The sequence below is a fragment of the Antechinus flavipes genome, chromosome 2, assembly GCF_016432865.1.
Source record: "Antechinus flavipes isolate AdamAnt ecotype Samford, QLD, Australia chromosome 2, AdamAnt_v2, whole genome shotgun sequence".
NCBI classification, from domain to species: Eukaryota; Metazoa; Chordata; class Mammalia; order Dasyuromorphia; family Dasyuridae; genus Antechinus; species Antechinus flavipes.
This window is the reverse complement of record NC_067399.1, coordinates 178450238-178475393: the sequence shown is the minus strand read 5'-3', so window position 1 is coordinate 178475393 and position 25156 is coordinate 178450238. Positions and strand designations below refer to the sequence as shown.

Sequence of the window (25156 nt, the reverse complement as noted above, 5' to 3'; positions counted from 1 at the left end):
GATTTAGGAAATATTCTTTTCAGGGAATGAGAGGGAGAGGGAAGTGTAGAAAAGTTGGTTAAAAAGAATCAGGATATGTCATGTGAACTGGTTATTAGTTTGTCCTTAATGGAGGGATGTCTAATACTTTAAGCAACAACAAAAAAGAAAGGGATGAATAAACAAAAATAATTTGCCAGAATACAAAAGCCAGAACAGGGGTTCTGCTGTTAAATGTTTTTCAATTAAAAAGTCCAAAGATAAAAATACAACTTCTAATATTGTTACTGATACATGTGCTGTAAATTTATTATCAGTCTATAATTGCTTTTAATCATGATTATCTCTTCAATATTTTGAAGTATCTGGAGTCTCACTGATGTGGATTCTTTTTCTGCTAGTATACATCACACCACCTTCTTGCTCAGGAGTTTTCTAGAAGACTCATCCAAAATATTGGAGGTCTTTCCGTTTCTTTGACTGTTCCAGGATTATTCTGAAATAAGGATTTCCATGCCTTCATTCAGAAAAAAAGCTTGTTTCTTGCTTTAACCTTTCTTTCAGTCTGTCAGCATCTTTTTTGGGATCGGATTTTGGGGTGGATGTGAAGCAAGGTTCCTCTGAAGGTCTTAGTTTGTGCCTCATCATAGACACCCAAGTCCCAACAGACAAATAGCGGTTTTCTGGAACCCCCCAGAGCTCCTGAGGCCCCTCCCATCTTGAGCCTGCAGAAGAGTCCCCTGGTAGACTAAACTGACTTTTGTCATACAGGCCTGGGCTGTGCCGTAAGTGGTTGGTTGTGCCTGTGCCCAATATTGGGCTGATGTTTGCCACAGTGACCGGAAACGGTTTTGATGCCAAAGGATTAGAGTCAGACTTAGATTGCTGATCCTTTTCTACTTCCACTTTCTCAAGGAAGACCTGTGGAAATGTCCTGGATGCCCTGTGATAGGGTGCAACCCCTTCCATGGTAGCACTGAAGTAGAATGTAGAGTTCTCTTTTCCTCTCCCCGCTCCTCTTAACTGTCCGGTGGGACTTTCTGCATCATTCTCCTGCCTCCAAGGTACTGTGCTCTGATTTCTGAAACCACCTTCCTGGCCATCGCTTTTACTCCATGGAAGGTCACCTTGCAAAATGACAGGCCCTCTTTCCTTCAGAGAAGGACCAGATCCTTTTGGTGCAACAACAGGCGTAACGTTCTGGTAGCGTGCGTGACCGTGCTGACTGCTTGAAAGAGTGACGTAACTTGAGGTTTCCGAAGTGTTCTCTTTCATTTCTGGGACATCTTTTTGCCAGGAACTTGGATTCGATGTCATCACATGCTGCTTATGAGGTAAAGAGGATTCTTTCTCTGAAAATGAAAGCTGCATTTGTGGGCCAAAGCACTTAGTTGTTCCATAGCTGGGTGGGCAAACACAGCCTAGGCCGTCATTGCCAAAGGCTGCATTGATCTTGGACATGTTACCAGTTTTTAAGGCCAGCTTCACTAACAGCCAGTGGTGGTGCCATTTGGTCGTGACCTCATCCCTTACAGTCTGACTCTCAACAGAAGCTCCCCAGTCTATGCTAAGGGAATTTCCCTGGTGTGGTACTTTGGGGTCTTCTACTGGGTACAAACCTAGGCTCTCCGATCTTTCCTCACCTGGGTTTGTACAATGAAAGGAAGAAGGCTCTTTTTCTGTTTTATCACTGCCTATAGTGCTGCAGGACTTCCTTATAAATTCCTGCCAGATTTCTGTGGATTTGGGGTGTAGCTGGCTGTAATAAAGTATAAGTGAGACACAGCCTGAAAAAGACCAAAAGAACAGGAGGTTATTCACGTTATCCTAATGGAATGCATCTCATTGGTAAGTTATTTTTTTATAGTTTTTTTTTTAACATAATCACCAAAAGAGAATCTTATAAGAGTCCTCAGACTGGTAGATCCTTCCAAATATTAATGTCTGTGCCCTCTTTAATTGTCGTTGAATTGACTTATCTTTGTGTGGCAGATATCAGACTTAGAACAGAAAAGGTCATCTTTTAAAGATTACATAGTGCAGTAGAAAAAAGCAGAGGAACTGGAGTGGGAACATTTGGGATTTAAATTCTGGCTCTGCCACCTGTGTGACCTTTGACAAGTTATTTAATCTATCTGACTCTCAGTTTCCTCATTTGTAAAAACCAAGGGGGTTAGACTATACAATCTCCAAGTTCACTTCCAGCTCTCAATTTATGATTCTATGCTCTAATAAAAGTCCACTCAATTTTACAAATGAAGAAACTGAGATCTAGTTAGATTCTGAATTATCTAAGGTCATGTGAATAGGGAAAGGCAGATAGAGGAGCTGATGTCAAATCTAGCACCCTTTCTGTGAACCATATTTTCTTCTCATGTTCTATTCCTGAAGTGGAATTGAAGGTAGGGGCTACTTTATTTTTGTTTTTGTATCACCAGTGCCTAGATTAATATTTCTGTTAATTTAAAGTTGACAAATACTTTACCCATATATTTCCCTTTGTTACTTATCAGAACTCAGGAGCTTTTTAACCTCCATTTTACAGATGAGGGAATTGAGTATCAAAAAGGTCAAATGATCTGCTTTAGATCAGTTACATAGTAGTGAATGCAGGAAGTTTAAATTTGAACTATTGTTTTTCAGAATCCAAGTCTAGTACTCTTTCTACTATGCTAGCCTTCCATGTGTTAGGTACCTACTAACATTTTGTTAAGTTGAAATGAATTGTACCAAATTGAATTTCTAGTTGTCTAAACAATTTTTAATCACCTTCTACTAAAGAAAAGCTTAGTATTAAATTAGAATAGTTTCTCTCTTTCTCTCTCTTTTTTTTTTGTTTAACAACAGTGTCTCAGGGATGTTGATTTTGGGAAAAATTCTTTGGGGAGAGAGAGAGAAGGGAGGGGGGAGAGAGAGGGAAAGAAAGAAGAGAGAGAGGGGAGAAAGAAGGAGAGGGAGAGGGGAGAAAAAAGGAGAGAAAGGGGGGGAGAGAGAGGGAGGGGGGAGAGAGAGAGGGAGGAGGAGAGAGAAGGGAGGGGGGAGAAAAAGGGAAGGGGGAGAAAAAGGGAGGGGGGAGAGAGAGGGAGGGGGGAGAGAGAGAGGAAAAGGGAGAAGGAGGAGGAGAAAGGAAGAGGGAGAGGAAGAGGGGGAGAGGGAGGGGCATAGAGGGAAGGAGGAGAGAGAGGGGCAGAAAGAGAGGGAGAGGAAGGGAGAGAGAGAGAGAGAGGAAAAGAGAGAGGGAGGAAAGGAGGGAGGGAGAGAGAGAATATATGTATACATAAGGATTATAATTTCATACACAGGGTAATGATTTAGAAGTTTAGAAGCCATTCACAAATATACTGGTTGGTATATCCTAGGAACAACAGAATCCCTAAAATGTGAGTAGTCTAAAGCTGTTCAGGCAGCTCCTCAGGAGTTAGTTCTTCAGGGCATGGAATTTCCATAACCAAAATAATACTTCCCTTGGACAAAAACATCTTAATCACTTTTTGTCAGCTCAATTTATTTTTGTTAGACATGTTGACTTGGCAATAATTTCTTTAACAGAACATTTTCCAGTCACCCTCCCACACTGATTTAAGCTTCCTGTTGTAGTGGTAGGAATCTCATTTTTAGTATCATCATATGAGATATGGGGAAAGAAAATGGGGGAGCTGTTGAATGTGAGTTTTAGATAATTCTGAAAGAGTTTAGAACTTAGTTAGGCCATCCCTTTCTTTTTACCTATGAAAAAGCTGAGACCCAGGAAAATCAATGAACTTTCACAGCTGTTGGAGCACAAAGAGGTCCCTTTGGACAATTCACTTAAGTTTCCTTATTATTAAAATGGAGAGAAGGAACCAGATGAACTCTAAAATCTCTTCTAGCTCTATATGTATATATGTACGTATACATATTCATATATATGTGTATATATTGTAATACACACATTTATACATATAGACTTATGGTGGTGCAGTGAATAAAATGTCGGCCCTAGAGAAAGGAAGACACATATCTGAAGCTGATTATGAACTCGCCTTCCTTTTTCTGTAAGCCTCAATTTCCTCAATTATAAATGGGGATAAAAAGAGTATTTAACTTTCAGAGTAAGAATCAAATAAAAATTTAAGTAAAATACTGTGCAAACTTTAAAATGCTATTTAAATGTTAGCTATTATGATTAATGTTCTGCAAATTTCCTCCAGAAATCAGATGGGTAATTGGTATGCAACTTAGTCTTTAAAAAATTGCTTAGGGTACTAAAAGTTTGAGAAATTTACCCATAATCATCTATTTGCACACAAATGTGTGTACTTTACATACACAAATTCATTTATTACATGAGACACATGCTTTTTAGAAAATGGAAAAAAAGAGCACAGACATCCTCTCCCCCACTCCACTTGGTAAGACAGCTTACCTCACGACCACAGTAAAAAGCCTTGAGATTATATCATGGGAGAATTGGTCAAAGAAAATGGGTATGTTTAGTCTGAAGAAAAAACTTAGGGGAAGGGAGAATATGAAAACTATCTTCAAGTATCTGTATAAAAAAGTATAGCTTTGTTTTGCATGGTCCCAAAAAGCTAAACTAGGACCAATGGGAGGAAGTTGCTGAGATGCAGATTTTTGGTTTGAAGTAAGGGGGAAAAAACATGTTACTAGAATTTCTAAAATTTTACACACACACACACACACACACAGAGAGAGAGAGAGAGAGAGAGAGAGAGAGAGAGAGAGAGAGAGAGAGAGAGAGACAAAGAGAAGGAGGGGGGAAGAGAGAAAGAGAGACTTTGAGTTTTATTCAGGTATTGACTAGAAAAGAAAGTTTCTGAGCTCCTAAGATTCTGTGAGTCTATAAAAAATCCTTAGAATAAATGGTCTAGGGTAGTGTATTTGAGAAGGAATGGCAGAAAGTCAAGTCTTGTTCTCCTTCCCCATATCTCTCAGCTTTCCCTTTAATGGCCTGAGACTATTTTGGGACAGAGCCCCCCTGAAGAATCCCTCTACACTGCACATCCTCCATTCTCCCTTATCAGAGGTCATCAGACCAAAGCTGGATAACCACTTGTAGGATACATTATAGACTGGGATTCTTATTCAGGCATAAATTTACAGAATTACAGAATAAATATTACATTATTTCAGAGTTGCAAGGAACCTCTTGAACTATCTAGTAAACTCCAGATTAGAAAAAATGCTTTTTGCTCCCTGAGATTCCTTCTAACTCAGAACATCTGTTGTTGTATAGGAAGTTTTTTATAGCTGGGCAATACCAATACAACACAACTCTACCACATGGCATTAATCAAGCAAAGAAGCAATGTAACATGCTCATTCCTTGGACATAAGTTCAAGGTTGCTTTGTTCTCCCACTGGTGTATCTCACCTGATCCAGGTATCAGGGAAGCATTCCTTCAGAGGAGTAGGAAGAGCAGGTCATATGAGTCACTCTGAACTGCCAAACAATAGCTATAGGAGGCGAAGTAGATGTCTGTCTCCATTGTTAATACCTGCCATGCCAAACTTTAGCCTGCCTCTTGCCCTGACCCTTCTCTTGTTTTTAGGGTTAGTGAATTCTAGATCCCTCTGCTCCCTCCTCTTGGTTCCCCTTTCTGGTTTCAGAAAAAGGTTTAATTCCCTAACCTGGAGGGATACTTGCCAGGTTACTTTTTTGGGCAACCAAAACCTGCCCCCTACTTACTATGAAAAAAAAAATTGGTAAAACACTAAAAAACAAGCAACTAAACTTAAAAATACCATAGTAGGCTCCCTTTCCCACAAAATACCTTTGCTACTACAGGACCATAAGATTGTACATTTAGAGCTGGGAGGGATTTTAGAAGTCATCAAGTCTAATCTCCTCACAAAGACAAGAAAATTGACCTATCTTGTTGGTGTCAGGTAAACTGCTCACATCTCAAACCTCTTTCAGGATATGGTACAGCAAAAATTGCTCCCTTCCTATATCCTACACTTATTAATATCCTCATGATAATAATTCAATGATAATAATTCTTTCTTCTAAAGAAAAACAGAAGCCAGCATGTTGGGAAAGTGTTTGGTGTTCTTACCAATAATAAATCCAAATATAATGCCTGCTGTCATCCACATGGTACCCCACGACGCTCCCTGTAGAAAATCTGTGGCCAACAGCAAAAGGACTATATTTTCCATCAACATTATCTATAAGAACAAAATGAGTTAGCATAATTCTTTTGATTCATGCCCTAGCAGTTATGTATCCTTTTCACCAGTAAAGGATTCCAGAACTCAAATCTAGACTTTCTTCTTAGACACAAATTACATTATTTGGCAGTATAAAAACATTTGGAAGGGCTCACATGGTGATCACTCATTTCAGTTTCCCTCCTCTGGTTTTTTCTGACTAAGATAGAGATAGGGGAAAATTAAGGTCTAAATTGATAAGGTGAATTGCCCAAAGTCAAAGGGGTAGGATGATAGACATAAACTGGGATAAGGTCTTTAGAGAACAGCTAGTCTACTCCCCTCATTTTTCTTTTTAAAATTCTGAACATAAAACACAAAATAAAATGAACATTTCTATATACACTGTAGAATGGAAGAGGATTTCCACAGTGATAGAACAGATGGAGAAACTGCCTGGCTCTTAGTCTATTTTTCTTTTTAAGTATATAATAAATTCAACATGTAATTTCAAAAGTGTCTTGCTTGTATGTAGTTTTTTCTAGCCGCCTTTCTGTTCTCTTCCTGAAGCCTTTTAGTCCTAGACTTAGTTCTTCTCTCCCTTCTCAACTTCCCTCCTATTCTTCAATATCTCAATTCCAGTTGAAAAGAAAAATCCAAAGAATATGCATAGTCAGGCAAAATGGATTGTCATATTGGTAATGTCCAACAACATGTGTGCTCATTCTGACTCTTATCTCAGTGAAATGTTTGTTTTGCTCCATTATCTCCCTATCCACATCTACACCACCAAAAAAGAGGAAGTGAATAAGGCACATGGACCCAAGTAATTATTCATTTGTCTTCAATCAGAAATTTTTGTTTTAAATTTTTTTTCCTTAAGCTTTCTCATCTTTTTTTTTAAAAGGATAATTGACTTTGTTTTATGTTGTATGTAGCTTATATTGACTTATCTTAAATATATTTCTTTTGCCCCTCACCCCAACATAATTCAGTAGAATGTAAGTTCCTTGCAGGCAAGGACTGTTCATTTTTGTTTTCATACTCTTAGTAGCTAACACATTAGCTGCTTAGCACACAGTAGGGACTTAATAAAAGCTTGCTGAAATAAGTTTATTTGAAGATAAAATATCACTTACTATATAAAAAGTGGTCATTCTATTTCTGGAAGGGCTGTCCCAGAAATTGATGTAGCAGAAGACATACACAGCTCCTACAAGAAGATTGAACAACCTCCAACAACAAGTACTGTCTATGATGTCACTCTGTTGAGCAACAAGCCAGAAGGTCATCACTAACCAATGAGCACCTGTAAAAAATTCCATAATAGAGAATTCAGCCCATGAGAGTGGAGGGAAGGAGACAGAACCACGGAAAGAAAAGAGCAGAAGTCAAGAGCTCTGGCAAACAGTAAAATATTATTGTATCAACTAAGCCAGAAAGAGACGTCGTACACAGAATAAATATGAAACATAGAAAACAAGTGAGCCAAATACAAGATTAAAAACCATAGTATTTATAGAGTGCCTTAAGATTTACAAAATATTTTACAAATATTATCTTGTGATGCTCACAAAAACTTTGGAAGGTATGGCATATTATTACCCCCATTTTACATGAGAAAACTAGGACTACACAGAAGTGACTTGCCAAGGAATGCATAACTGTCTGGGGTACGAGTTGTACTTGGGTCAGTTGTGGCTTTATTTCCTGGATTTTATGTAGGGGAATAAGACAAAATGGAGTGTGTGTGTATATGTAATTTCTCCTTAGGAGGCAAAATTTCTTTGTGAAACTTTTCTTTAGTAAAACATAGTGTTACTTTTGTCTTGGGGTTTAATTCCTTCCCCCTTATTTCCAAGGAAAACAAGAGACATTGATTATTCATGAACCTCAATAACCTATGAACTGCAAAGACTGTTCCTTAGCAGCAGATACATGTATGTGCATACATAAACATATGTGCACATACATTTTTTGTTCCATGGCTGCTGCAAACTTAATTGTTCTGATCAAAGCAATAATTCTCTTTAGAAAGTTGTTTATTTTACTCAAGAGAGTGGGACTATCTTAATTTGGTCTCGATTACTATTTGTGAAAGAGATCTTAATATCTGCTGGGTTTCAGAATAGGATGAATCATGGAAGATAAATTTTAGAAAATGCAGCTAGGTGGTGCAGTGAATAGATCATCAGCCCTTAAGTCAGGATGACCTCTGGCCTCAGACACTTAACAATTCCTACCTATGTGACCTTGGACAAGCCACTTAACCCCAATTGCCTCAGCAGAAAAAAAAAAAGGGGGGGGGAAAGAAAAACCCTGATTATTACAATATCTTGGCTTTCTTTTCCAGATAATCAGAGTTGGAAAGGACGTTAGAATAGTCTAATCCATTATATGAGAATGAGGGAAAATGAAGTGTTCAGAGAAGGGTAGTAACTTTCCCAAAGTCATACAGATGGTAAGTAGTCAGCGGTTTATTTCAAACCCAGTAATATCAGCAGTTTTGCTTCTACTGTGCTTCCCTATGTCAAGGACCCATAACTTTTTCAGTCATTCCTCAGTATCATCATGAAGAACTCCAGTTTGGGAATTCCTTCTCTGATTGCACTGGATCAGAGGTTGTGTTTGAATTCAGTCATCTCGACAATAAACCAGCACTCTGTCACAATATCATTGATGCTTCACAGATAAGAGAGTCAAATGTTTAAAAGAGTGCCAATGATAACTTGAATTCAGGGAGACTTCTAGTGAGTTCAAAGTCAAGAGAATTTCTTGATCACTGGGGAAAACGTGATCATGTAAACAGAGCTCAAGAAATATGCTTGGATTGAAAAATAGCCCCTAAATATCAGATCCCGGTGAATTTTTCAGATTTTTAAACACATTTATAATGTATTTAATATATAAATAAAATATATATAACATTATATATAGACATATAAAATAAAATATATAATAAACATTTAAACAGAAATAACACAAAAACATTTTTAAAAGCAGCATATTTGTATAAGATAATGGCTCCAACCTCATTTCGAAAATCAGGTTAGGAAGGAAAGAATCATAGAATGGTCTTGAAGGATCCTTTGAAAAGGCTCAAAGAGAAAACTGAGCCTATTTCACTTAAGATATGTATCTGTAATTTTTTCCCCACAGAATGTATTTGTAAGGTGACTGGGAATAAAACTCTGATGCTATAGGATCTGCTGAAGAGCCTGGGGATATAAACATGAAGATATGACTTACAGAAGTGGAGCTGAATGTAGAGTTGGTGTGTGGTATTTATCTCCAAGAACATGAAAAATTTTTATTTGGAAAAAGGATAAGACTTGAATTACTTGGAAAATTTTTGTTTGTTGTAAGGAAAAGCTTTTTAACAATCAGATGTATCCAAAAGTGTAATGGGCTGCCTTGGGAAGTAGTGAGTTCTTCATTAGAAGGGGTTTTTAGGTAAAGACCAGTTGACTAAATGTTACAGACATTAAGGAGGGGATTTCTATACAAATACAGGTTAAATTAGGTGATTCTGAATTCACTCCAACTCTGAAATTCTGTAAGAATGGCAAAAACTCTTGGAACCTCCTCTTGACCCCAATAATTTCCTTCTTTCTATTATTCATTGATATATTTGTTTCTAGGAAATAGAATCAAAGTCTGATGAGAAGTAGCTAAGTGTGAAATTGTCTGTCTGTGGTACTATGGAGTTACCTAAAGAATGGTAGCTTTAATTGTTGCTAATCTTTTCAAGTGATTGTGAGGAAATCAGTGTTCACTTCTATAGTAAAGTATACTCTCAATACCTAGATAATGACCTGTTGCCTATACTTTGCTAGTCTTAAGAGTAGAGCATGAGGGTGCACACAGTTTGGTTAGGGACAAGATGAAACTTGTTTGAGTTACGTTTGCTAATTATAGAAAAAAAAATTCTCCATTGAGGAAAACATTTTCCCATGAGTACTATATACAACTTTAATTAAGACTCTATAGTTGAGTAAGCTATCATACATATGGAAAGCAGTTGTGGAAAGGAAATCTCAGCTCACCTCCAACAACAAAGACCCAGCAGGAATAGACCTGGGAAAACAGAACTAGTGTTATGATCCTAGTTCCCAACATAGCCAATCTCCACAGGAGCTGGCACAGGAGGGCAGCCCATGGCATGGACAGATGTCCTGGCTTTATCATGCCCATGATACGAGCATAGGAGACCAGAGATAAGGACAGAGATGACCAGGACAGGATTGCACTCACACCTACAAAGGAAATGTTAGAAAAAAAGTGAAACAGAATCCTTTGGTATATTTTATATTTCTAATTCATTTGACAAGTTTCTTCTACTTTATGGGAAATTTTAGCTCATTAGTATTCAAGAATATAATTAAATTTGCTTTTCCATCAAATTATATTAGTTCTTTTAAAAGAACAGCACTAAGTATGCATGGCTTATTTTGCTTAAAACAGTTTTTTCCTCTTTCTATAAACATATGAAATTAGTCATTTCCTATAGCTTGTTAGCTTTTACTAACCTCTCTCTTTCTGTGTGCTTTGAAAGAAACAAGACCAAATAAACCAAAATAAAAATAGTCCTCAAAACCCTTTTTCTTGAAGTAGAGAACTTTTATGTAAAAAAGTTTCTTACTATTCCCATCTTAAATTCTAATAACACGGATAGCTCATATTGCACAAAATACTTCTTATTACTATTTTGTACAGTAGCTATGGAATATATTATTCTCATTTTACAAATAAGCAACAGAGATTCAGTTATGGAATCAAATGATTAACATTTATGAAGTTTGAGTCACTCTTGAGATTCAAGGCTCTGGGGATACAATACTGAAAATGAGAAAATCCTCATTCTCATGAAACTTAAATTCTATTGAGGGAAATAATCTGTGCACATAAAAGTTGAGCTATAATATGTACAAAGTAAAGAAGCTTCTCTGATAAAGTTTTTGTTTCCAAAATACATAACCAATCCCAAATTTATAAAACAAAGAGCCATTCCCCAGTAGATAAATGTTAAAAGGATATGAACAGGAAGTGTTTGAAGAAAGAAATTCAAGTTATCAACAATCACATAAAAATGCTAAAAACCATTAATAATAAGAGAAATGAAAATTAAAGCAACTTCGAGGTTCTGCTTCATACCTATTGGACTGTTAAGATAACAAAAGAGGAAAATGAACAATGTTGGAGGAACTATGGAAAACTAGGTACATTGGTTCACTATTGGCAGAACTGTGAATTGGTCCAGTCACTCTAAAAAGCAATTTGCAACTAAGCAGAGAAAGTTACCAAACTGTGCATACCCTGACTCAGCTACGCCATTACTAGGCCTATAACCTGAAAGAAATCAGAAAATGAGGAAAAGTATCTATCTGCACAAAATAATTTATAGCTGTTCTTTTTATAATGAGCCCAAACCGGAAACTAGGAGTGTTGTCCTATTAGTCTAAACAAATTATAGTCTGTGAATGTAATAGAATATTATTGTGCCATAAAAATGATGAAACGGATGATTTCAGAGGAAACTGGGAAGACTTCCATGAATTGGTGCAGAATGAAGTGATTTAATTGAGTCACTAGCAACATCTGAAAAAAGCAAAAAGACAAATATGTTCTGGGTCTCCATGTATAGATGGTTTATTTTGTGGCTCACAATGTCTTCTTACCTGAGACAGGCTCTTTTAAATCATTTGCTATGAAAGCATATGTCTGCAACAGGAGATGGGGCCCCATCTGGGTCAGGGCTTCAAGCAGCCGAAGCACAAAGAGATCCCCTTGTTGCAGCAGCACTTTTCCCAATCCAGGAGGTTCCTCTTTCTTTGCTATGACTGCCAGGAGAGCATCCCAGTGCCTGAGCAGAACAAAACCATGCTGTCATTCCTGAAGAAATTGAAAATACCAGGAGTTGCTGGTTGGTCCTAAGATTAATATGGGGAAACAATGTGACTAGCTGTTCCAAAAGCTAATATTAGGGATATGCTGAGAGATACATAATATCTAGAATGTCAGAGTCTGATCCCATATGGAATATTGTTTCATTCAGAGCATTGGATTTTAGGGAGGATAATGACAAACTGTAGGTAGATATATAGAGAAGGAGGATGACAAGAATGATGAGAAGACTGGGGAGACCTTAAGGTTATCAAAGGAAGGAGTGAAGGAAGTCTAGCTTGGGAAAGAGAAGCTGGAAGAAATAAGAAAGCATTTTCAAATATCTGAAGGTCTATCATATGGAAAAGGAAGAAGGCTTCTTCTACTTATCCATAGAAGATACAGCTAGATACAGTGTAAAAGTTACTTGATAAAAATTTCCTATCAACCAGGTCTTCCCAGAAATTGTAATATAATTTATAAGTTGATATAAGATTTAAGTTTATATAATAAATATTATCATCTGTATATAATAACCCTCTTACTATCACAGAATAGGACAGAGGTTCTTAATCTGGGATATATAGCTAAATTTTAGGAGACCCATGATCTTGGATGAAAAAAATTACATTCTTATTTTTTTTGTAATTTTAAAATGAAATCAAGCATTTCCATCAATTATTTATAACATTATTCTGAGAAAGATTCCTTAGGTTTTCCCCAGACTGTCAAAGGAGTTTATGACATTAAAAAACCACCCCTGGGATGGGTCAGATACTAGATTGTAAGTTCTTTAAGCAGAAATACATTGTTTTTTCCATCTTTAAGTCTATGTTCCCATAACAGACACAGGCACATAAAACACATTTTAAAAAACTATTTGTTGAATTAAACTGCAGTTCTCACCCCTAGGATGACCAACATTATAGCCAATCCTAACTCCATATAGGAATCTTATAAGTCTCTGAGATACATAGGATGATATGAAGTTAAGTACACTGAAAAAAGAGGCCTGCTTTAATGTGGATATGAATATGGATATCTAAACCTCAGATATGCTCAGCAGGTTTGTTTCCACTTGAGGTTATTCTCAGTTCTAGGTTTGAACTAGCGATGTGAAATCTTGGGGATATCTAGGCCTACTTTACATAGGATCAAAAAATTGGTTTGAGTCTACAAATAGGATAATTTCCCTAGTGTTCCCTTGGTTTAAGGATGATGTGGGTTTAGGCCACAGTTTCTTAGGACTAAAATGAATGTCATTAGTCTACATATCCTCAGAGGTAAGCTTCCTAGAACCTTTTCATCAATCATAATCATAATTGGTGTCTACCTATCACCTTGAATTTTTAAAATGGTTTTGATAATGTATTATATTTTTTACTATTACTCCTGCCTACATCTTATCTATCCTTTTCTATACTAAGGTCCATCTGGGAAGAAATTGTGTTTTGTCTAAACTTTGCACTTTCCCAAGAACCAAGAACTTTGCATACAGTGCTCAATATAGTTGTTGAATGAATGATTGATTGATTGAATGAATGAATAAATGGGCCGAAGTCAAACTGGGTTTCATAGTTAGAGAGACAGAACAGGTAATAAAAGTTGCCCTCCCAATCATTCCAACTCTCTAATCTTCAAGTCTCTCCTTATCTACTAGCTTCTTCCTTGCTGGCTACAAACATTCCCTGGTTTTTCCTATTCTTAAAACTCCCTCCTATTTCCTTGAGCTATAACTTTTTCCTTTTATATACAAACTTTTAGAAAAAAGCCTTCTATTCTCATTGCTACAATTCTCTCACTTGTCAGTCCCTTGCCAAGTGGGATTCTACCTTCACCACCTAAAAGAAACTGCCCTTTCCAATTCAAAAGAACTCTAGCTGGTAAGACTCAGGGTATCTACTCAGTACTTCTTAACCTCTCTGAAGTAGCTGACAATTCTCGTTTCCTCTGTGGGATTTCATTGCATTGAGGTCTTGGTTCTCCTACCTACTTGATGGCTTTCCAGATTCCTATGCTGTATCTTCACTAACATCACATCCCCTAATCATGGTGGGAATACTCCAAGGATCTCTCCTAGGTTTTGTCTTTTTACACACACAAATACAATATTTCATTTATATCTATATCTCTCTCTATATAGATATAGATACCTATGAATATACACTCACGTACATATATATGTATATTTATCACAAACTCAGCAAAGCATAAACAACAGAAAGTAATCTTAGAACTTCTTATTCTTAGACAACCTGCAGACATCAATCAGCCTCTAGCTGAAGGCAGTATAGCCCAGAAATCCAGAGCATGAATTCAAAGCTAGAGGGAATCTCTGAGATTCTAATTCCTTTCATAAGGTTCTAAAAGATTAAGGAGAATTGCTGATAGAGGAAACAAATGAGAGGGGTAGGTTTTCAACTTAAGTCTTCAGTTTCCAAATCACTTCCTCCTACTACAACACTTAGCCAGTTCACAGAATTCTACTCTTGGAGCCCATTTACATGCATATATGATCTTATGGGCTGCTTGCATATAGGACTCCTCCCAACTTTGCCTTCAATTCCCAGCTCAAGTCCAACCTCCTCCTCCTCAGAGTCTTTCATGAAGTCCCTTCCCCAAAAGAGGAAGGCCTTCTAATACATCTTAATCTTATAGCTGAGGAAATGGAAATCTAGTGAGCTTAAGTGATTTGCCTAAGGTCACCTATTACCTTTTAGTAAGTAAAAGAGAGTAAAATATAGAGATAGAAATTGGTCTTTTACAAATGGTATTGGGTGAGATGATGTGCACGAATCACTGAACTTAGTGCTAGGTGATTAAATGAGCCACAAACTTATATTGTTCTAATACTGAAAGGAACCATTAAAAAAATAACTTTTTGTGAACCATATCATTTCACATGAGAAAATTGAGGCCCATATAGGGGAAGTGATTTAATAAATAAGAATTTCAAAATGGCAAAGGACCTCATAGGGGATCTGTGTGGTCTAACCTAATATGTTTAGTGTAAAGACGAGAAAGATTTTCTCTTTCCCTCGAATTGCCAAGGTGTTCTCTGGGGCCTTTCCTAGTAACCTTCCCAAAGCCAATTACATATCTCCTTAATAGAAAGGTGAGGTTTCAGGGGAGGGACTATTTTATTTTCAATCTCTAACTCTAGTGCTTAATAAACAGTCTACCAATTGACTAAAGTTTCTGATCTAGACAAACTCAAGTGTATTTTGACTGTCAAGTTCCTTTATTTTTGGCAAACATTTCTGCCTTCACAACTGGTGCTCTTTCCACTAGACACATTCCTCAGAAATTACCTTATATTTGCTTTGTATACATTTTGTAGTGGGGCATAATGGATAGAGATCTAGCCTCAGAGTCAGGAAGACCTGGATTTTAAGCTCTCCCTCTAACATATACAGATTGTATGATCCTGGGCAGTCACTTAATCCTCTCTATGCTCCCATGCAATTCTCTATTGCTATAAGTTGCAGATGAGGGGCTGCAAAGGAAGTTCCTTATCAAGAGCTCCCTAAACTGATGAAATCAAAGCTCTGTTAAAAAAAAAAATGGAAGTATTTAACAGATGTTTAAGAACTGACTCAAGGGGCAGCTAGGTGGCACAGTGGATAGAGCACCAACCCTGAAATCAGGAGGACCTGAGTTCAAATTTGACCTTGACACTTAACACTTCCTAGCTGTGTGATCCTGGGCAAGTCACTTAACCCCAATTGCCTCAGCAAAGAAAAGAAAATGACTCGAAAGAACAATTCTCCCTATTTTTCAGCTGGAAGAGAGAACTGAGTTAGGTCCCCAAATTTTTAAATGGACCCACAATCTCTGAGAGACAGAGAAGAAGGAAGGGGAAAGGGAATAAGTACTTATATAGCACCAATTATGTGCAAGGCACTGTGTGAAGCAAGCACTCCAAAAATTATCTCATTTGATGCTTACAATAAACCTTTTGGTAGTTACCAGTATTGTCCTCATTTTACGTTGAGGGAACTGAAAAAAGTAGAGAATAAGTGACTTGATCAGAATCACATAACTATTAAGTGTGAGAGATGATATCTGAACTCAGGTCTTCCTTAGTTCAGGCCCAGTATTACATCCTTTAAGTGTTTCAGTAAAGACTGAAGTCAAAGTTCTAGAGATACTCACTCCCTCAAAGATAAAAGGAAGCTCCAACAAAAGAGTTTGTTCTTTCCCCAAGTTTCCCTCCCTTTGTCTCTTTAGTAATAGAGATAAATAGAAATTTATAGTAGGGAAGAAAGCCAATCCTCTGTTAGGAATTTTTCTAACTGAAGGCTTTGAGACAGTAAACTTTTCAGCCAAAATAAAATCCATTAACAAGAGAGGTAGATCAGATACTTAGAGCCTGAGGAGCCATTATGTTGCTCATAGGCCAAAAAACTGGTTAATTGATATAACAGGGGTTTAGTTGATTAAATCTTCAGGGACAAAGAAAGTATGAAGACATATTTACAACTATTTCCTTCACTGTGACACTTTGACACCCACAACCACCAATGTTACAGATATAACAATAATAGCTACATTTATATAGCACTTTAGTTTTCAAAGAGTTTCACAAATAGCACGTCATTTTATGCTCACAAGAATTCTGGGAAATGAATGCTATATATATTAATCAGTAAAAATCCTGGGAAATAGGTGCTATATATATTAATGAATATACAAAATCCCTCCCAATAGATTGTACATTCCTAGAGAATGGAGGCTATTTTACTTTTATTCTTGTATTCCAAATATCTACTATAATGCCTAGTATAGAGAGACATTTAATAAATGATTATTGATTGGTTAATTAATTGAATGACTTTGTATGTCCAGTTCCTAACATAATTTCTTGAATAAAGAGGTATTTAAGAGATGCCTGCCGAGTGAATGAATGGAAGAATGAATGATTCATTTTGAATCCCAAGATATAGGAATTCTGCTTGCTCTTACCGTTTCCATATGCCCAGATGTAAGAGATGTATAATCACCAGAGAACAGCTGACTGGATGACCATCTGCTAGGAACCATAGATAACTTAGGCCCTGAGTCAGGCATCCAGGAAGGAGAGCTGAGACAGTTAGCCATGCCCACAAATACTGCTCAGTGTAAAAGTAATAAACCACTGTGCAGAGGCCTATAAGAAGGGGGAAAAAAGAATGCGTTATGGAGTAAAGAGGCCTCCGAACTCCTCACTTCAGTGTCTCAAATATTACTTTACTCCAATGGGAATTAGATCACTCAATCAGTAAATTAAAAAGGAAAAAGCAAAAACACACCAACCAATCAGGTAATAGATTCCTTTCTGTTCTAACTAGGGGCCTGTTAGGGACTTTCATCCTAGCTTTTCAAAGATTTAAATATCTCAATGAATTATTCAACGAATTGCTACTTGAAGTTTACCTTTCTGTAGAACTCAAAGTAACTCCCTTTTCCAAGATTAAGGAATTAGATATACCACATATAGCATATCTGAGATGTCCCAGACACAAATGTCTTGGAAGTGTTGAAAAAGATTAGGTGACATTTTGCCTCCCACCTCCCAAGGACAAAAAAACCCCCAAAAACCCAAAAAACCAAAAAAAACAACAACAAAAAAAAAACCCCAACAGTTTTATCTTTAAACATCACAGAACAAACACTAATTTGCACTCTTAACTCAGTGCTCCTCTCCAAAGTGCTTACTCTTTGACGAGAAAGGGGACAATGCTTCTTCATTATGTTGTCTCAATGTCTGTATGTCTCAATAGCCATGAGATACAATATTATGATGTTATGATAAAAACATTGCAGTTTATAAAGTACTTCAGCTACAACAACCATTCTAGATTCTCATCGTAATTCTCATTTCGGATATAAGGAAGCTAAGGCTCAACATCATAAGATTTTTTCCCAAAGCCACACAGCTAATAGATAGCACAGCCAGAATTGGATTCCAAGTTTCTTGATTCCAAGTTCACTAAATCATAATGAAAAGTGGTTTAATAATGATAATAACAACAACAACAATAATGATAGGCAGATTAGAGAATGGAGTTATGAAACAGGCATTGTAATAAGCACCTTACAAATATGATTTCATTTGAGCCTCACAAGCTAGGAGATAAGTACCATTATTACCTCCATTTTTTAGTTGAAGAAACTGAAGCAAATGGAGGTTGCAAGTTGACCATGATTATACAGATAGTAAGCCTCTGAAAGCAGCATTATGTGGACAGGCCTCCTCTCTAATTTTGTTTGTACAGGCCATCTCTGGTTCAGTATCATATGGTATTAGACAAAAGTTTCATTTCTGGGGTCCTATAACTCAAAGCTTCTTAAATTGTGGGTTGTGACCCCATATAGGTTTGCATAAATGAATTGTGGGGGTTGTCAAAAAAACTTGGCAACACTAAAAGGTTTCTGAACACAACCACCAAAAATTAATTAAAAATCAAATATGTCATGAATACAAGAAGTTTCTGGTGGGGCTTGCCAGATTAGAGACGAGGTTACATAAAAATTTCTCTGGCAAAAATGGGTCACAAATGGAAAAAGTTGGAGATTGTACAAGAGATGGTAATATACTACCATGTTCAAATCTAGTATACAATAAGTATTTAATAAATGCTCATCGATTATTCTTGATTAATTACCTATCACACTTCCCACAAGGACTGTTACTTTGAAAGCTTTTCTCCCCAATTATTGCCCCAGTCTGCATTTCTGCAGGTGGTCAGACTTTTTGCTTCAGGAAGAAAACTAAATGTACTCATTGTGAGCTCCATCTCCCTACATACCTCAGATTCTCTCTTAATTCTAATCCATTCTTGTGGCCTCAGGCAGATAGACTCCTAATTAAAAGAAGGGGTTGGGCTTGAGGATTTTTTAGGTGATTTCCAGTCCAGAACTGGTCTTCTGGAAAAAGATCCAGTCAAGGAAACTGTCTACCCAACCAGTGCAAAATGAAAGTGCATGGAAATTGCATCTTTCTGGCTGCTTTTCAACTGTGTATGTATACTTTTAGAAGAGGACTCCAATTGAGACCTCATTGTGAAATCAGTCTGTACTATTTAGTAACTTTGTTCAAATCCTTGGACAAATTATTTCACCCTCAATTTCCCTTTCGGTAAGATATGACTCTTTAGATCTATGATCCTATGGACTAAAAGTCCAAATTTCATGATTAGTTTCTTTTCTTCAAACTTGCCATTTTGAGTCTTCTCTACTTTTAGGTGTAAACCTCAGTTTCTTCTAGAAAGAAGCTTAATCTGGGGTATGGGAACTAGTTTTTAAAAATATTCTGAGAATTACACTTCAATTTAATTAGGTCTTTTTGGAATCCTGTGTATTTTATCATATGCGTTCATTTTTTTTTTCCCTCTCTGAGAATAATGGTATCCCTAAGTTTCACAAGACTGCTAGTGGATTGCAGGACCCCCCCAAAAAGGTTAAGAAACCCTTTCTATATCTATCTTATTACAATTTCTCTTTCAAATTTATCTTCCCTCTTCTCCTCCCCCTTTCTCTCTCCCCCCCCCCCCCCCCCAACAACCTCCCAACAGCACTTTGTCCAAGTCCTCCGATTCGTCTCCAGTAGCTAACCTGGGACAGTTAATCCTGGCCAACCAATTCTACATAATTACGGGGAAGGTAGAAGGGAAAATCATAAGATTTTTTCCCAAAGCCACACAGCTAATAGATAGCACAGCCAGGATTGGATTCCAAGTTTCTTGATTCCAAGTTCACTAAATCATAATGAAAAGTGATTTAATAATGATAATAACAACAACAACAATAATGATAGGCAGATTAGAGAATGGAGTTATGAAACAGGCATTGTAATAAGCACCTTACAAATATGATTTCATTTGAGCCTCACAAGCTAGGAGATAAGTACCATTATTACCTCCATTTTTTAGTTGAAGAAACTGAAGCAAATGGAGGTTGCAAGTTGACCATGATTATACAGATAGTAAGCCTCTGAAAGCAGCATTATGTGGACAGGCCTCCTCTCTAATTTTGTTTGTACAGGCCATCTCTGGTTCAGTATCATATGGTATTAGACAAAAGTTTCATTTCTGGGGTCCTATAACTCAAAGCTTCTTAAATTGTGGGTTGTGACCCCATATAGGTTTGCATAAATGAATTGTGGGGGTTGTCAAAAAAACTTGGCAACACTAAAAGGTTTCTGAACACAACCACCAAAAATTAATTAAAAATCAAATATGTCATGAATCCAAGAAGTTTCTGGTGGGGCTTGCCAGATTAGAGACGAGGTTACATAAAAATTTCTCTGGCAAAAATGGGTCACAAATGGAAAAAGTTGGAGATTGTACAAGAGATGGTAATATACTACCATGTTCAAATCTAGTATACAATAAGTAATAAATGCTCATCGATTATTCTTGATTAATTACCTATCACACTTCCCACAAGGACTGTTACTTTGAAAGCTTTTCTCCCCAATTATTGCCCCAGTCTGCATTTCTGCAGGTGGTCAGACTTTTTGCTTCAGGAAGAAAACTAAATGTACTCATTGTGAGCTCCATCTCCCTACACACCTCAGATTCTCTCTTAATTCTAATCCATTCTTGTGGCCTCAGGCAGATAGACTCCTAATTAAAAGAAGGGGTTGGGCTTGAGGATTTTTTAGGTGATTTCCAGTCCAGAACTGGTCTTCTGGAAAAAGATCCAGTCAAGGAAACTGTCTACCCAACCAGTGCAAAATGAAAGTGCATGGAAATTGCATCTTTCTGGCTGCTTTTCAACTGTGTATGTATACTTTTAGAAGAGGACTCCAATTGAGACCTCATTGTGAAATCAGTCTGTACTATTTAGTAACTTTGTTCAAATCCTTGGACAAATTATTTCACCCTCAATTTCCCTTTCGGTAAGATATGACTCTTTAGATCTATGATCCTATGGACTAAAAGTCCAAATTTCATGATTAGTTTCTTTTCTTCAAACTTGCCATTTTGAGTCTTCTCTACTTTTAGGTGTAAACCTCAGTTTCTTCTAGAAAGAAGCTTAATCTGGGGTATGGGAACTAGTTTTTAAAAATATTCTGAGAATTACACTTCAATTTAATTAGGTCTTTTTGGAATCCTGTGTATTTTATCATATGCGTTCATTTTTTTTTTCCCTCTCTGAGAATAATGGTATCCCTAAGTTTCACAAGACTGCTAGTGGATTGCAGGACCCCCCCAAAAGGTTAAGAAACCCTTTCTATATCTATCTTATTACAATTTCTCTTTCAAATTTATCTTCCCTCTTCTCCTCCCCCTTTCTCTCTCTCCCCCCCCCCCCCCCAACAACCTCCCAACAGCACTTTGTCCGAGTCCTCCGATTCGTCTCCAGTAGCTAACCTGGGACAGTTAATCCTGGCCAACCAATTCTACATAATTACGGGGAAGGTAGAAGGGAAAATCATATTTGAGAGCTGTGAACCAGTTTAATAAGCATGGAAAGAATAGCTGTCTGAAGTCTGTAGCTTCATTAAGATAAAGAGCGGGAATTTACAAACGTGCATTGCTAGAGATTATGCAGTGCCTATTATGGGTATGTAACTGGAAGAAGTAATAGGGGAAATTGCTTTGGGGGAAGGGGAGTTTGCTCCAGATTCAAGAAACTTTCTTGTTTCCGGAGACTGTACACTGAGAGACTTCAGTGAGAGAAGGATGGCGGGTTGAGGAACAGACTGCGTCCACTTTGTTGGAAAGGAGGGAGTAATGCCCGAGGTTGCGTGGAAACGAGGATAATTAGTTTGTTCGAAAAGGCGGGTCGTGTGTGCATCTTGGAGAGACCGGGAAGGAAGTCTGCGCTCACAGACAGTCTGGGAGAGGGTTTGCAACAACAAAAAAGAAAAGGATGATGGTTACGTGGGAAGTTGAGTAGGCATTTTGCATGCGAAGGTTCATGCGTGGAGGTGGAAGCTGCCTACGAGCAATGTTAGACATTACAGGAACAGGAGGGAAGCGGTCGCCGCTGGGGAGGGAAGATAAAGAGCTGGATGCCGAGCCCTGCAGTTAGTAAGTGTCCCTGCTCCCCAGCCCGGCTCCACCGACTCACGCGCGCCCTGCTCCGTCGCCAGCAGCAGAGCGCAGAGCACTAGGTATCCCGCGGGCATCCTCAACGCCTTTCTCGAGTTGCAGCCATCCGGGGCAGGACACAGACGCAGTGCAAGCGGAATCCTAGCGTTCTAGGCGCGCGCTCCGCCCCACAACCTCAGAGCCCGCCCAGACCCTTACCCGCCTTTACTCAAATTTCCTTTGGCTTATCACGCTAGCGCTGAAGGGGAGGGAGAAGCGTGTGGAATCCTCAGCCTTGCTCCCTGGTGGGCCGAAGTACTCACACTCCAGTTTCAGGACCCCTCCCATTTATGAGCACCCGATTGGCTACCTAGGCTCCACGGGAAGTAAAAATGGGGAAGGGGTGGGCTTAGGGCTGGAACTTGCGGTTTTTGCTTATGAGGCCTCGTGCTGTAATACGCTGGCTATTTCTGAATTCAGTGCAGCTGATTATATTTGCTAAGTTCTGCAAAGTGGCATTGTAGTCAGTATGACTACAATTCACGTCTTATCACTGTAAAATACTAGACATATAAAGTTCTTTATAATCTGGTCCTTTCCCACAAATTCCAATCTAATTACTAACCTTCCTGTAGTTTTGTCAACATCTAGCCTAATTACAATTCCTCAAATATAATAATCTTTCCTCTCTGCTTGCCTTTGTACTGGTTAAACCCTACTCCCCTTTCTGTCCACTGTCTCAGTTTTCTTCTAGACAGTTAAATCCCACCAAATGAAAGAGGGTTGCCCTTAAACTCCGTTTTTAAACTCCTTCCCTACCTAGATGACCTTTTAACTACTGTGTACATTTTTATATGCTGCTTATGTCTTTTTCCACCATTAGAATGTAAGCTTTTTTCAAAAGAAAAGGGACTGTCAGCCTTCTTTGTATTGCCAGTGCATAACAACCTGGGATTTAGCATATTTGTATTATTTGAAAAAAACAAACTCAATTCATTTTTGTGATTCCAACTTTGAGGTGCAAGTGGAAAGTTCATTGTTTATTTATTTCCAAATCATGACTTCCTTTTGCTACTCATATAGCCAAGGAGGCTATGAGGGCAATCTTCCTGCTCTAAGAAGAATGCTGTCCAAGAAATTGCCCTTCTTTGGTTAAAGTCTGGATTTTACTGCCAGAATACAGAAATCCTCACTCTCCTGTACATAGGAGTTGGGACCCAAAAACCTATGAGCTCCCATTTGGTGCTGAGTTGTTAAGCTTATGTCAGCTTTTGACATTTGCTCAGGTAAGGAATCTCAGAGGACCCTAGTTGTTGCTGTTTGGAAAAGTCAACTCAAAGGCTATCTTCTCTCTGACTATATAGGTGAGGTTAGACAATTACTACTTGTTTTTGCCCTGAGGCATCACCAGAATTTCTTGTAGGGAGGAGGACCAGTGTTCAGGCTTCTTTCACTCAGAAAACACCTCTGTTCAACTTCATTTGGGTCTGTGAAAGTTGTAAAAGGCAAAAGGTCTGAGAGATAGTCTCTTTAATGGCACTAGTATAGAGGAGTGTAAAATGAACTTTATCTCTCTTTAGTCCTTGCCACCCAATCATCCTGGAAGCCATCCCAGTTTCTGGAAACCAGTTTGGAGGGGTTACTTGCCCTCTTAATAAGGTAGTAGTGGACATGTTCATACTCTGTAGGGGGACAGGTATACTCTTTTATGGGTTGATCTATCTTGTCACGTTTTATTGCTTTTTGCTAAAGGTCATTCTAAGAATTAAAGAATAAATATCAGTGACTTTAGGGTAAACTACAGCATTTAAGGTGAGTTTCTGATCATGCAAATACAACATGTTCCAAACTTCTGTTAAAAATGAAAACTACTCTAAGATTTTTTGAGATGCCCCATTTGTAACATTTCAGAAGAATTACACAGAAGGCATCATCAGGGAAACAGAGAGCCTCATGTCAGTTTTAATTTCAATATTAAAATATTACTTGATGATACTTTGGAAAAAGTCTTTAACTTAGATTTCTAAAGGATTCAGTTTCTTTATCCCTAAAATAATGATGTTGGACTATATGGGCTCTGAAACTCCTTTTAACATTAGATCCATCATCCTATTTAATTTTTGATATATTTTTTGTCAGTCATTGTACAAATGCAAAGAAGCCATTGAGGCTTGTCTTATATTTTGATGAGACTAGTTTGGGTGATCCTGGCAGGGTTCATGGCACTTTGGCTAACTTCAAAATTCAAGACTGATACTTATGTAGTCTATTTTTCTCATATAGATTTATGTCATTGTTTGATTAAAGGTTAAGTCCAGTTTTTAAAAATAGTTTTTTATTAATAATCTTATGTTTTTACATTGCCTTTATTATTTCCGGTGTCCATTCTCTTTCTACCCTCACAGAACATCATTTGTGCTCACTGTAAACTTTATATTGTTTGATATCATAGTTATAATGACAGGACTGCAATGTAAAGATGTAAAGAGTATGTAGTTTCATTGTCTGAATCCCAACTTTGAGTATATTTCCTTTCTGACACATTTCCCTTCCTCTCCAAACGGGTGAATTCCTTGCATCTGTAGGGATGAACCTCAATTTATAGCATCATACAGTGTGTGTGTGTGTGTGTGTGTGTGTGTGTGTGTGTGTGTGTGTGTGTGTTGTGTGTGTATGCCTTTTTATTTTTTTGCCTGCTTGCTGTGTAACTCTTGTTTATATCAACATCGGCAATTTCTTGTAACTCCTTAAAAATAGGTAAGTGATGTGGTAAGGCGAAATAAAGCACCATGCCTCCTAACAAAGAATTTTTTAAAAAAAGAAAAGGAAAAAAAGATAGAGAAAACAAAATTCAGGAAAAATCAATCAATACATCATTCCCCCCCCCCCAAAAAAAAAAAAAACAAAAAAAACTAACAAATCAAAACAAAAAAAAAAGACAAAAATCCCTATTCTATGTGTTATGCCACAGTTCTCTTTAACTGTCCTGACTCAGTTTCCTTGTACAAGTTTCCCTTGTCTCAGTCTTTCTAATTACTCCCCTAAGCTGTAAATCTCCCTCTGGTCCATGATGGCTGAGGACCAATTAGTCTAAGGTTATAAATTGTTAGCCCAAGCAA

At 37.6% G+C, this 25156-nt stretch overlaps 1 protein-coding gene across 2 annotated transcripts; it reads right to left on the bottom strand.

Annotated features, from left to right (window-relative positions):
• Positions 1-258: 258 nt before the first annotated feature.
• XKR5 (XK related 5) lies at positions 259-22348 on the bottom strand. Of its 2 annotated transcripts, XM_051975989.1 has the most exons (8): positions 22078-22340; positions 16981-17164; positions 11811-11995; positions 10179-10388; positions 7272-7441; positions 6039-6150; positions 1623-1766; positions 259-1331 (listed from the first exon to the last, which is right to left on the bottom strand). In XM_051975989.1, the coding sequence occupies exons 1-8, from the start codon at positions 22133-22135 to the stop codon at positions 499-501; spliced, it is 1896 nt and encodes a 631-aa protein (XP_051831949.1). In that variant the 5' UTR covers positions 22136-22340; the 3' UTR covers positions 259-498. The 2 variants fall into 2 exon arrangements, with proteins under 2 accessions (XP_051831949.1, XP_051831948.1); XM_051975988.1 differs by having other exon boundaries at positions 259-1766; positions 22078-22348.
• Positions 22349-25156: the final 2808 nt, after the last annotated feature.